General features: G+C 50.6%; 1 protein-coding gene across 1 annotated transcript; it reads left to right on the forward strand.

Moving 5' to 3' along the window:
- The first annotated feature begins 1,817 nt into the window (after positions 1–1,817).
- On the forward strand, positions 1,818–4,861 carry LOC123449017 (E3 ubiquitin-protein ligase XB3-like). Its single transcript, XM_045126080.1, has 8 exons — positions 1,818–2,089; positions 2,212–2,271; positions 2,353–2,424; positions 2,512–2,633; positions 2,729–2,869; positions 2,984–3,091; positions 3,223–3,475; positions 4,113–4,861. The coding sequence occupies exons 1-8, from the start codon at positions 1,907–1,909 to the stop codon at positions 4,518–4,520; spliced, it is 1,347 nt and encodes a 448-aa protein (XP_044982015.1). The 5' UTR covers positions 1,818–1,906; the 3' UTR covers positions 4,521–4,861.
- Positions 4,862–12,847: the final 7,986 nt, after the last annotated feature.

The raw sequence follows: 12,847 nt of genomic DNA on the forward strand, positions 1-12,847 counted from the left end.
ATCTAGGTCAACTGTTGTGTGACCAACCATGCCACCTTGCACAACCCAACCGATGCCACACACCGCCTCCTAGTGCGCCAAGACGCCACCACAATATCTCGGGTCGCCACCTCTGGCATCCGAGCTCCACCGCAAAATGATGGAGGGAGGATCCCCTCTCATTGAGCCACCTATCCACCTTAGCATACCCCACAAAGAATTGGTGCTAAAAAAATCAAAGTCATCGTGAATTGGTGGTAAAGAGCATAAGATTGGAAAAATGACATCCAAGAAACATTCTCGGATGAAGGTACCAAGGAACGACCTCGCAGCCGTGTGATAGAGATTATGTGGTGGCAATTTTTTGAAAGAAAATTCCTTCTAAACCAAAAATCGCCATCCTCTTGAGAAGAAGATGTCATCTCTATATAAATGAAACTCACAGGAACCGTTCGCAAATGTCATCCCTCCCAAGAATTGTTATTGGGCTTCAAAGATTGTGTCTATGAGGCTTCAGAATAAGAATTCAGACCCAAAATATACTTACCTAGTACGTATGTTTATAAGATTAGTGTTTGCCTCGTTTGTGGATAGGATCCAATCAAGAGTCTTAGCCCTAGTAAAGTATGGTCACACTATGCACATATATGTATTATAAATACATACTCCCATTATTCAAAATTAATTGTCGCACAAATTTATAAAAATCAATGTTGCAGAACTAAAATACATGTAGATGAATCCCCGACGGAGGAGGGGGAGGGGGTATAAAATGAATCGACATTATATAGACACCACATGACAAATCATCTCACAAGAAAATACTTAGGCGTTCTTTGGATCATATGATAGAAATATCACTGGAATAGGAAAACTGTAAGAAATGAAATAACATGCATATATTCTACTTTTTCTGTATCATAATATTTGTTATTAAAAAAAACTAGATAGGGACAGAGGAAGTATAAAAAAGAGATATCATTTAGAGGGTGTTTGTTTCCAGGGACTTATTGGTTTTGAGACTTAAAAAAGTCCCTATAAGTCCCACCTAAACCAAACACAAGGGACTTATTGGGACTTATTATGGTGATTTCGGACTTATCAAATAAGACTCTCTAGTAGGAGCTTATTGGGACTTATTGCTCGTTAGCCCGCGGAAAAAGTATCCCGCATCGATCGAGTGTCCGCCGCCCTACCCCTCGTCGTTCGCAGGCCCCAATCGCCGCCGCCCCATCGCCACATCGCCGCCCGCCCCGTCGCCACCCGGTCCGTCGCCGCCTCGCCCCGTCGCCGCCCGGTCGTCTCGTTTTCTGCCTCGGTTCGTCCCCCCGCCGCCCCGTTTCTGCATTGGTTCTTCCCCGTCGTCCCGTTTTGCATCGCTGGAGTTTTCTGGTCCGCATGGTTATGTGAACAAGTGTATTTTATTAGGTGTAACATGGACTTATAAGTCCCTGTAAACAAACAGGTAGGGACTCGGGACTTATAAGTCCCTGTAAACAAACAGATAGAAACTTATGACTTATAAGTTGGGACTTAAAAAAGTCATACGACTTACGAAACAAACAGGGCCTTAGTTCTTCGTTCTTACAAAATTCCTATAAATCAACAAGACCTATCTCGGTGACGGTGACAGTGTGTTTGTAAACATTTCTGATGAAATATCTTTTTTTTATATCTTTCTGGTGAAATATCTTAGCATGCGCGAGGTGCAGTTTATCAGTAAAAGGAAATCTCTCGCTCTCAATAAGAGAAGCAAAAGTTTTTTTTAAAAAAAAAACCCACAAGAAAGCGCACGCACTATTAAGCTCTACTCGCCACTGCGCCCACTCCTCAGCCCACGCTCGTACTCACTCTCCTCCCCCCATTATTCCCCCCGCCGGCCACCGCGGCCGGCTCGCCGGGCGTCCGCCGAGAGGCGTGACGGGCGATGGGGCACGGAGCCAGCTGCGGCCGCCCCAGCGAGGAGGTGGACTTCTTCGGCGCGGCACAGTCCGGCGACCTCGCCCGCCTCGCCGCCGCCGTCAGCTCCCGCCCCTCCCTCCTCCGTCGCACCACGCTCTTCGACCGCCTCTCCGCGCTCCACATCGCCGCCGCCCACGGCCACCTCCAAGTACGAAAGCACAAACTAATCTGGCACCTTGCTTGGTTCCCTTTGCTGCCGCATGCTCCTCTCCGTCCAGCTTCTCGCCACCCCTGTGCATCTCCGGTGTGCTGATTTCTTTGTTTGCTTAGGTTGTGTCCATGGCATTGGATCTTTGCGTGCAGCCGGACGTCGTGAACCGCCATAAGCAGGTTTGTCACGCTCCACCTGTTCTCTTCCCTGTCGCCCCCTTTGTGGGAAGCTCGTCCTCACATCGCGGGACTTTGCCGCAGACGGCGCTGATGCTTGCGGCGATGCACGGGAGGACCGAGTGCGTGCGACGGTTGCTCGACGCCGGCGCCAATGTGAGACTTACGGCCACAGTTTTGGTGATTGGGGCTGTTCTTGGAGCTTCTCCTGAACTTAATGGTGTTTTCCGTCTTTGTGTACAGATCCTGATGTTCGATTCGTCGCACGGGCGGACGTGCCTGCACTACGCGGCGTACTACGGCCACTCAGACTGCCTCCGGACCATCCTCACGGCGGCCCGGACCGCGCCGGTGTCGCAATCCTGGTTGGCCCTTCTTCTCAGAGCCGCCATTGTTCGCCGCAACGCGCTGCACGCCATCCTTTGCTAATGGTTCATCAGCTATGGCTTTGGAGGTGCAGGGGATACGCGCGGTTCGTCAATGTGCGGGATGACACGGGAGCGACGCCGCTGCACCTCGCGGCGAGGCAGGGCTGGCGCCGCTGCGTCCACGTCCTGCTGGAGAACGGCGCCATCGTGTCTGCCTCCAGCGGCGCCTTCGGGTAAAGCTTCTCCCCAAGTCAAAGACCGCCCTTCTCACTATCAGTACCGAAAAATCGCACCTTTTTAGGAAGGCAAAAGCTGCGACATTGACGCGAGCGCTTGCGTTCCTGCAGATTCCCCGGGAGCACGCCGCTGCATTTGGCCGCGCGCGGCGGGAGCCTCGACTGCGTCCGCCAGCTGCTCTCCTGGGGCGCCGACCGCCTCCAGCGCGACTCCGTTGGGTGCGTCAGCATTTTCTTGCGAAAAACACCACTGAATTCCAACACCACAACTACAGATGTTGTCTCCAGCAAATGATCTGAAGCCATTGTGCTGGTTAGTCTAATCTACCGATGTGGATTGGTTTATACAGAAGAATTCCATATGAGGTCGCGGTGAAGCGCGGGCATGTGGCGTGCGCGGCGCTGCTGAACCCCTCATCGGCAGAGCCCCTAGTGTGGCCTGCTCCTCTCAAGTTCATCAGCGAGCTGGAACCTGACGCCAAGGCTCTCCTGGAGGCAGCCCTGATGGAGGCCAATAGGGAGAGGGAGAAGAGGATCCTGAAAGGGGCCAAGAATTCATTGCCATCGCCGTCGCATTCAGATGACGATGCCATCGTCTCCGAGGTACTACCGTACTGCCCGGTCTTGCCTTGCAAATTACTACTGCTGTTCCATTGCTGACCTCATACGCACGAAATAGTTGGACATAACAGTGGGAGTTTCGCCGTACCTACCGCGCTGCCATCGTTTCATTGGCACAATAGTAATTTACTACCAGCAAGTAGTAGTGCTTATTTTGATCGATCTCAATCAAGATTGATGTCGAAGGCTAGCATTATCCCAGAGTTCATCATTGCATTGCATTGGTTGTAGCTAACGTGCCGTCAGGTCTCAACATAGAGCCACTTGCCGCAGAAATGTACCAGTAGTATAATATTTATGTTGATCCGAGGGACGAATGGCTAACTAATTGGGTGCAGGCGTACGTACTTATACTAGTTTACTCGTTGGTAATGACAAGTTAGGTGTCAAACCGTGGCAGCGGCAATGGCAGCGTGTGCACGCACCTGCTTGCACGAACTGCCGCACGTCTGAGCAATCCATATGCAGGAAACGTTATTCAAACGCGATTGCAGTACGCCTCCACATGCACGATCCCGCCTTTGCATCGACATCTCCCTCGGAGCCAGCGCGTCCGTCCGACGGTGCGCGGATCTTGTTCGGACCGATACTACTACTAACTCTCAGCTCGTGCATGCAGGGCGCCGAGGTGTGCAGCATCTGCTTCGACCAGGCGTGCGCGATCGAGGTCCGGGAGTGCGGGCACCAAATGTGCGCGGCGTGCACGCTGGCGCTGTGCTGCCACGCCAAGCCCAACCCGGCCACGCAGAGCCAGCCGCTGCCCACCTGCCCCTTCTGCCGCGGCGGCATCTCCCGGCTGGCGGTGGCCACCAGGGCCAAGGCCGGCGACGAGGACGAGGACGACGAAGAGGGAGAAGGCAGGCTGGAGTCTCCGCGGCAACGGAGGTCTCGCCGGTCCGTGAACCTCGGCGACGGCGGCAGCAGCAGCAGCAGCCTCATGGGCAGCATCGCCTCGTCCATCGGCAAGATGGGCCGGCGCAAAACCGACAGCAGCGAGCTGCAGGTGCAGCTCGAGGACAAGCCATAGCCCACGGAACGAATGCCCTCTCAGCATTCATTCATTCATTCATTCGCCGGGTTATTACGAAGCGTCATGATACGTCACCGTCAATGATGGAGCTGGCTGGTGCTACTATTTTTGTAGATTATTTTTCTTATAATTTTGGGGAAATTATTAGCAATTGTTCCATCTGTGTAGATTCGATCCCAAGCTGTAGGCTAGATCCAGTCAGTCCAAATAAGCAAAGAGCGCGGTCGTTGCCTGGTAGCCCCCAGCCACCCCGTGGAGTTGTTGAAAGGTTGTACATGTCCGGATTCAAAGGGGCTGGCCCGATATGATGATGATAATGAGAACCCAGTACAAATCCATCCATGTGCTCTCCCTCGACGTAATTGGCCTTTGGCTGGGGCTACGTCGCTCAGGTGTTGTGTTCCCTTCCTTCAGGGTTTGTTTCTGCAAGTCTTATTTTGGGGTCCGATTGTGCTTTCTGAATATGATGACCCCCGTGCTTAGGATCCCTCGAGCGGCGGTACAGACTGGGGACAGTGTTTTTGGCAAGGTTCTCTTTGGCTCAACTCGACTGTGCTGAGGTGGTGAAAGCGCCACACCTTCGTGGGCTGTCTTGTCCCCAGCCAGCATGTGTTATCTTGCTCTTATAGGGGATGGGCGGAGTGTACCGTCCGGAAGCACCAAAAGGCCTAACGAAAATGAAATGAGCAGCGAAATTGACTGAGCAGCGGGAGATGGGTGGTGTTAGAAGGGAACAGAGAAATTGATGAAATAGTTGTTGTATTGTTTCAGCCTCATTTACATATATGTAGGAATACAATGATCAATTTAGGATATAAGACAAGGACGAATAGTATCCTAGTCTAACCTATACTTCACATTAATCACGTTACTCAACATTCCCGTAGTCACAACTATAGCGACACACACGGCCAAACTCGAGAAGAATCCAAAGATAAGCCGACGGACCACCCCCACAGTCGTAACGGTCAATGCATCGCGGAAGTTGTGGCTGGAGTGAAAACCGACGAGGTTGCTTAAGCAAGACGGTAGCCCTTTGTGTTGTTGTCGAGGTAGCCCAGAGCGTAGGATGGTGTAGCCATGGTCGAGGTAGCCGTGCGAAGAACGTCGTGGTCGATGTCGAGTCAGTATGCCGGTATCGAAGAAGTCGCCATGGAGCCGCGTGCGCAAAGAGGTGACGATTTAGCCATGGGCGCAGTAGTGTCGAAGTAGTGGTGCGTCGGGGAAGAAGACGTAATTGAGACGCGCCGCGCCGAGATTGCCAAGTTCGGGGACATCTCGTGGACAAAGGCACCCGTCGGTGTTGCCAGCACCGGGCTTGCGTAGACGGATGAAGTCAATGTTGACGCTGCGCCACTCCATACTTTCTAGGCCTGGGAACACACCGGGGACGAGGGCACGCGACGGTGTTGCCAGCACCTGGCATGCGTAGACAAGGACCTGTAGAAACTGATACGCCATGTCGAGGAGGCTAGCTGAGATGGACTCGAGGGCGGTTGTGGCGCAAATCAGCGGGAGGGGGACGATGTCGCCCGTGGTGGTCGGAGTAGATGAAGTGAGAAGGGCTCGACGACGGTTGCGGCATGAATTGGCGGGGAGCCGATGTCGCCCGTGGTGGTCGGAGTAGATGAAATGGTCGGGGTAGACGACGACGACGTTGGTGATGAGCTGGTGTTGGACAGAGATGAAGGGGGCGGACGGGCACCACTTCTCGGGTGAGAGAGCGGCAGCGGCGCCGAAGAGGAGCGGTTGCCGCGGCATGACGGCGGTCGCAACGGCTGGTTAGGTGCACGACGGCGATGCTTGAAGTAGGCCATTGTCGGTGAAGGGCCGACACCTATGGGGACTCAACGGTCCCCTTCTTGCTGGTTTGGCGGGGAGAGGGGTCGCGGCAAGAGCAGAACCAACAGTCAGGGCCCGGCAAGATCTTTTTATCCAGGTTCGGGCCGCGTGGTGCGTAAAACCCTACTCCTGCATGCGTTTAATTATTCGTTTTGGGTTATTGTAGATCTGTCCCTTTTTACAGCCTTTCAATTTGCCAAAAAGCCCCTACTACTGAGCCTCGGACCTCCTTTTATAGGCAAAGGAGTCACCACAGTGGCTCAGTGGGTGAACGGTGGGTTCATGGGTGAAACAGTGCCGACCAACAGCTACAGTGTTAATACCTTGTCAGAGGTGCAATAAATGCTTCGACAGACTTCCCTGACCTCGTCATGGGGGTTGGACACGTACCCACACATGGCAACTCTGGGGCATTCGCAGGTTGCGGGTGGACGCGTGGCGCATGCATCGTCGGTGGCGTGCTCGTCGATGGAGGCGTTCGCAGGTTTCGAGGGCGCCTTGGGCCCGCGCCTCTCCTCGGGCCTTTCTCTTTCTTCCCGGCAGGGTCACCTTGCCGGGGCTCTTCCTGTTCCTCTCGACAGGGAGGTGATGGCCTGCCGAGGCCTTATCAGCCTTCCCGGCAAGGGTGGCTTGCTGGGGCTCAGTCTTTCTTCCTCGGCGGGAGGGTCTCGTCGTGGCATTGTCTATCTCCCTGGCAGGGAACTCCTGTCGGGGTCTCTTCATCCTTCCCAGCAAGCGAGTGCTTTTCGGGGCTTGAAATCTGCACTTGGTGGTTTCTGAGCCTCGCTTTCGCCCTAAGGCCCAGCGACGCGCCTTGCCGCTGTGGAGGGGCTGCCGGTGTCGGCGCACAAGTCTCGAGCACTGGAGACCTGAGTCTTTAGTGCACCGACAGGAGCGCTCGGGCCCGAGCCCCACACGCATGCGAGGCGTTGTTGGTGTTGGGGAACGTCGCATGGGAAACAAAAAATTTCCTACGCGCACGAAGACCTATCATGGTGATGTCCATCTACGAGAGAGGATGAGTGATCTACGTACCCTTGTAGACCGTACAGCAGAAGCGTTAGTGAACGCGGTTGATGTAGTGGAACGTCCTCACGTCCCTCGATCCGCCCCGCGAACTATCGCGCGATCAGTCCCACGATCTAGTGCCGAACGGACGGCACCTCCGCGTTCAGCACACGTACAGCTCGACGATGATCTCGGCCTTCTTGATCCAGCAAGAGAGACGGAGAGGTTGAAGAGTTCTCCGGCAGCGTGATGGCGCTCCGGAGGTTGGTGATGATCTTGTCTCAGCAGGGCTCCGCCCGACCTCCACAGAAACGCAATCTAGAGGAAAAACCGTGGAGGTATGTGGTCGGGCTGCCGTGGAAAAGTCGTCTCAAATCAGCCCTAAAACCTCCGTATATATAGGTGGGAGAGGGGGGACCTTGCCTTGGGGCTCAAGGAGCCGCAAGGGGGTCGGCTGAGCCAAAGGGGGGAAGGACTCCCCCCCAAACCGAGTCCTACTTGGTTTGGTGGGTGGAGTCCTTCTTTCCTTTCCCCACCTCCTCCTTTTTTTTCTCTTTGATTTTTATTCCAATGCACATAGGGCCCTTTTGGGCTGTCCCACCAGCCCACTAAGGTCTGGTGCGCCACCCTCAAGGCCTATGGGCTTCCCCGGGGTGGGTTCCCCCCCCCCCCCCCCGCGGTGAACTCCCGGAACCCATTCGTCATTCCCAGTAGATTCCCAGTAACTCCGAAAACCTTCTGGTAATCAAATGAGGTCACCCTATATATCAATCTTCATTTCCGGACCATTCCGGAAACCCTCGTGACGTCCGTGATCTCATCCGGGACTCCGAACAACATTCGGTAACCAACTCAAATACGCATAAAACAACGTCGAACCTTAAGTGTGCAGACCCTGCGGGTTCGAGAACTATGTAGACATGACCCGAGAGACTCCTCGGTCAATATCCAATAGCGGGACTTGGATGCCCATATTGGATCCTACATATTCTACGAAGATCTTATCGTTTGAACCTCGGTGCCAAGGATTCATATAATCCCGTATGTCATTCCCTTTGTCCTTCGGTATGTTACTTGCCCGAGATTCGATCGTCAGTATCCGCACACCTATTTCAATCTCGTTTACCGGCAAGTCTCTTTACTCGTTCCGTAATACAAGATCCCGCAACTTACACTAAGTCACATTGCTTGCAAGGCTTGTGTGTGATGTTGTATTACCGAGTGGGCCCCGAGATACCTCTCCGTCACACGGAGTGACAAATCCCAGTCTTGATCCATACTAACTCAACGAACACCTTCGGAGATACCTGTAGAGCATCTTTATAGTCACCCAGTTACGTTGCGACGTTTGATACACACAAAGTATTCCTCCGGTGTTAGTGAGTTATATGATCTCATGGTCATAGGAACAAATACATGACACGCAGAAAACAGTAGCAACAAAATGACACGATCAAAATGCTACGTCTATTAGTTTGGGTCTAGTCCATCACGTGATTCTCCTAATGACGTGATCCAGTTATCAAGCAACAACACCTTGTTCATAATCAGAAAACACTGACTATCTTTGATCAACTGGCTAGCCAACTAGAGGCTTGCTAGGGACAGTGTTTTGTCTATGTATCCACACATGTAAATGAGTCTTCATTCAATACAATTATAGCATGGATAATAAACAATTATCTTGATACAGGAATTATAATAATAACTATATTTATTATTGCCTCTAGGGCATAATTCCAACAGTTGGGCGAGGCCCAAAGCGGTGCGCGGACTCGCGGGTCTGCTACATTCAGATCCGTGTGCACTTTGCATATATTTACGTCCTCTCCTTCGACGTAGTCGCGGATGAGGTTGAAGCGTCGTTTGATGTGTCTGGACTTCTTGTGAAACCGTGGTTCCTTTGCTAAGGCAATGGCACCCGTGTTGTCACAGAACAAGGTTATTGGATTCAGTGCGCTTGGCACCACTCCAAGATCCGTCATGAACTTCTTCATCCAGACACCCTCCTTAGCCGCCTCCGAGGCAGCCATGTACTCCGCTTCACATGTAGAATATGCTACGACGCTTTGCTTGGAACTGCACCAGCTTACCGCACCCCCATTAAGAATAAATATGTATCCGGTTTGCGACTTAGAGTCGTCTGGATCTGTGTCAAAGCTTGCATCGACGTAACCTTTTACGGCGAGCTCTTCATCACCTCCATACACGAGAAACATCTCCTTAGTCCTTTGCAGGTACTTTAGGATATTCTTGACCGCCGTCCAGTGATCCACTCCTGGATTACTCTGGAACCTACCTGCCATACTTATGGCCAGGCTAACGTCCGGTCTAGTGCACAACATTGCATACATGATAGAGCCTATGGCTGAAGCATAGGGGACGGAGCGCATATGCTCTCTATCCTCATCAGTTGCTGGGCACTGAGTCTTACTCAATCTCGTACCTTGTAAAACTGGCAAGAACCCCTTCTTGGATTGTTCCATTTTGAACCTCTTCAAAACTTTATCAAGGTATGTGCTTTGTGAAAGTCCTATCAGACGTTTTGATCTATCCCTATAGATCTTAATGCCTAGAATGTAAGCAGCTTCTCCTAGGTCCTTCATAGAGAAACTTTTATTCAAGTAATCCTTTATGTTCTCCAAAAACTCTACGTTGTTTCCAATCAACAATATGTCATCCACATATAATATTAGAAACGCCACAGAGCTCCCACTCACTTTCTTGTAAATACAAGATTCTCCAACCACTTGTATAAACCCAAATGCTTTGATCACCTCATCAAAGCGTGTGTTCCAACTCCGAGATGCTTGCACCAGTCCATAAATGGATCGCTGGAGCTTGCGCACCTTGTTAGCATTCTTAGGATCGACAAAACCTTCGGGTTGCATCATATACAATTCTTCCTTAAGGAAACCGTTAAGGAACGCCGTTTTGACATCCATCTGCCAGATTTCATAATCGAAAAATGCAGCTATTGCTAACGTGATTCTGACGGACTTAAGCATCGCTACGGGTGAGAATGTCTCATCGTAGTCAACTCCTTGAACTTGTGAAAAAGCCTTTGCCACAAGTCGAGCTTTATAAACGGTCACATTGCCGTCAGCGTTCGTCTTCCTCTTAAAGATCCATTTGTTCTGAATGGCCTTGCGACCCTCAGGCAGTACCTCCAAAGTCCACACTTTGTTCTCATACATGGATCCTATCTCGGACTTCATGGCTTCTAGCCATTTGTTGGAATCTAGGCCCACCATTGCTTCTTCATAATTTGTAGGTTCATTGTTATCCAACAACATGATTGATAAGACGGGATTACCGTACCACTCTGGAGCAGCACGTGGTCTCGTCGACCTGCGTGGTTCGACAGAAACTTGAACCGGAGTTTCACGATCTTCATCATTAACTTCCTCCTCAACCGGTGTCGCAACGACAGAGGTTTCCCCTTGCCCTGCGCCACCATCCAGAGGGATGAGAGGTTCGACAACCTCGTCAAGTTCTATCTTCCTCCCACTCAATTCTCTCGAGAGAAACTCCTTCTCGAGAAAAGCTCTGTTTTTAGCAACAAACACTTTGCCCTCGGATTTGAGATAGAAGGTGTACCCAACTGTCTCTTTTGGGTAACCTATGAAGACGCACTTTTCCGCTTTGGGTTCCAGCTTTTCAGGCTGAAGCTTTTTGACATAAGCATCACATCCCCAAACTTTAAGAAACGACAACTTTGGCCTTTTGCCATACCACAGTTCGTATGGTGTCGTCTCAACGGATTTTGATGGTGCCCTATTTAAAGTGAATGCAGCCGTTTCTAATGCATAACCCCAAAACGATAACGGCAAATCGGTAAGAGACATCATAGATCGCACCATCTCTAATAAAGCACGATTACGACGTTCGGACACACCATTACGCTGTGGTGTTCCAGGCGGTGTTAACTGTGAAACAATTCCACATTGTCTTAAGTGAGCACCAAACTCGAAACTCAGATATTCACCCCCACGATCAGACCGTAGGAACTTGATCTTCTTGTTACGATGATTTTCAACTTCACTCTGAAATTGCTTAAACTTTTCAAATGTTTCAGACTTGTGCTTCATTAAGTAGACATAACCATATCTACTCAAATCATAAGTGAAGGTGAGAAAATAACGATATCCGCCGCGTGCCTCTACGCTCATCGGACCACACACATCGGTATGTATGATTTCCAACACGTCACTTGCACGCTCCATTGTTCCGGTGAACGGAGTTTTAGTCATCTTGCTCATCAGGCATGGTTCGCACGTGTCAAGTGAATCAAAGTCAAGTGACTCCAAAAGTCCATCGGCATGGAGTTTCTTCATGCGCTTTACACCAATATGACCTAAGCGGCAGTGCCACAAAAATATGGCGCTATCATTGTTAACTCTAACTCTTTTGGTCTCAATGTTATGTATGTGTGTATCGCTATCAAGATTCAATATGAACAATCCTCTCACATTGGGTGCATGACCATAAAAGATGTTACTCATAGAAATAGAACAACCATTTTCTCTGACTTAAAAGAGTAACCGTCTCGCAATAAACAAGATCCAGATATAATGTTCATGCTCAACGCAGGCACTAAATAACAATGATTCAAGTTCATAACTAATCCTGATGGTAACTGAAGTGAAACTGTGCCGACGGCAATTGCATCAACCTTGGAACCATTTCCTACGCGCATCGTCACTTCATCTTTCGCCAGCCTTCGTCTATTCCGCAGTTCCTGTTTTGAGTTGCAAATATGAGCAACAGAACCGGTATCGAATACCCAGGCACTACTACGAGAGCCGGTTAAGTACACATCAATAACATGTATATCAAATATACGTGATTTTTCTTTGGCCGCCTTCTTATCTGCCACATACTTGGGGCAATTGCGCTTCGAGTGACCCATACCCTTGCAATAGTAACACTCTGTTTCAGGCTTAGGTCCAGCTTTGGGTTTCTTCGTCGGATTGGCAACAGGCTTGCCGCTCTTCTTTGAATTACCCTTCTTGCCTTTGCCGTTTCTCTTGAAACTAGTGGTCTTATTCACCATCAACACTTGATGCTCTTTACGGAGTTCAGACTGCGACTTTCAGCATCGCAAACAACTCGCCGGGTGACTTGTTCATCCCTTGCATGTTGTAGTTCAACACAAAGCCTTTATAGCTTGGCGGCAGTGATTGAAGGATTCTGTCAGTGATAGCCTCTTGCGGGAGTTCAATCCCCAGCTCAGCTAGACGGTTTGAGTACCCAGACATTTTGAGCACATGTTCACTAACAGACGAGTTCTCCTCCATCTTGCAAGCATAGAATTTATCGGAGGTCTCATACCTCTTGATCCGGGCGTTCTTCTGAAAGATAAACTTCAACTCCTGGAACATCTCAAATGCTCCATGACGCTCAAAGTGACGTTGAAGTCCCGGTTCTAAGCCATACAAGACTGCACATTGAACTACTGAGTAGTCCTCCTT

Source organism: Hordeum vulgare, chromosome 4H (genome assembly GCF_904849725.1).
Source record: "Hordeum vulgare subsp. vulgare chromosome 4H, MorexV3_pseudomolecules_assembly, whole genome shotgun sequence".
Taxonomy (NCBI): domain Eukaryota; kingdom Viridiplantae; phylum Streptophyta; class Magnoliopsida; order Poales; family Poaceae; genus Hordeum; species Hordeum vulgare.

Bases quoted from the DNA above. Each gene is read 5' to 3' on its own strand.
- LOC123449017 (XM_045126080.1), top strand. From the start codon at position 1,907: ATGGGGCACGGAGCCAGCTGCGGCCGCCCCAGCGAGGAGGTGGACTTC. The intron at 2,870-2,983 runs GTAAAGCTTCTC...GCGTTCCTGCAG, and splicing joins GCCTCCAGCGGCGCCTTCGG to ATTCCCCGGGAGCACGCCGC. The intron at 3,476-4,112 runs GTACTACCGTAC...TCGTGCATGCAG, and splicing joins ACGATGCCATCGTCTCCGAG to GGCGCCGAGGTGTGCAGCAT.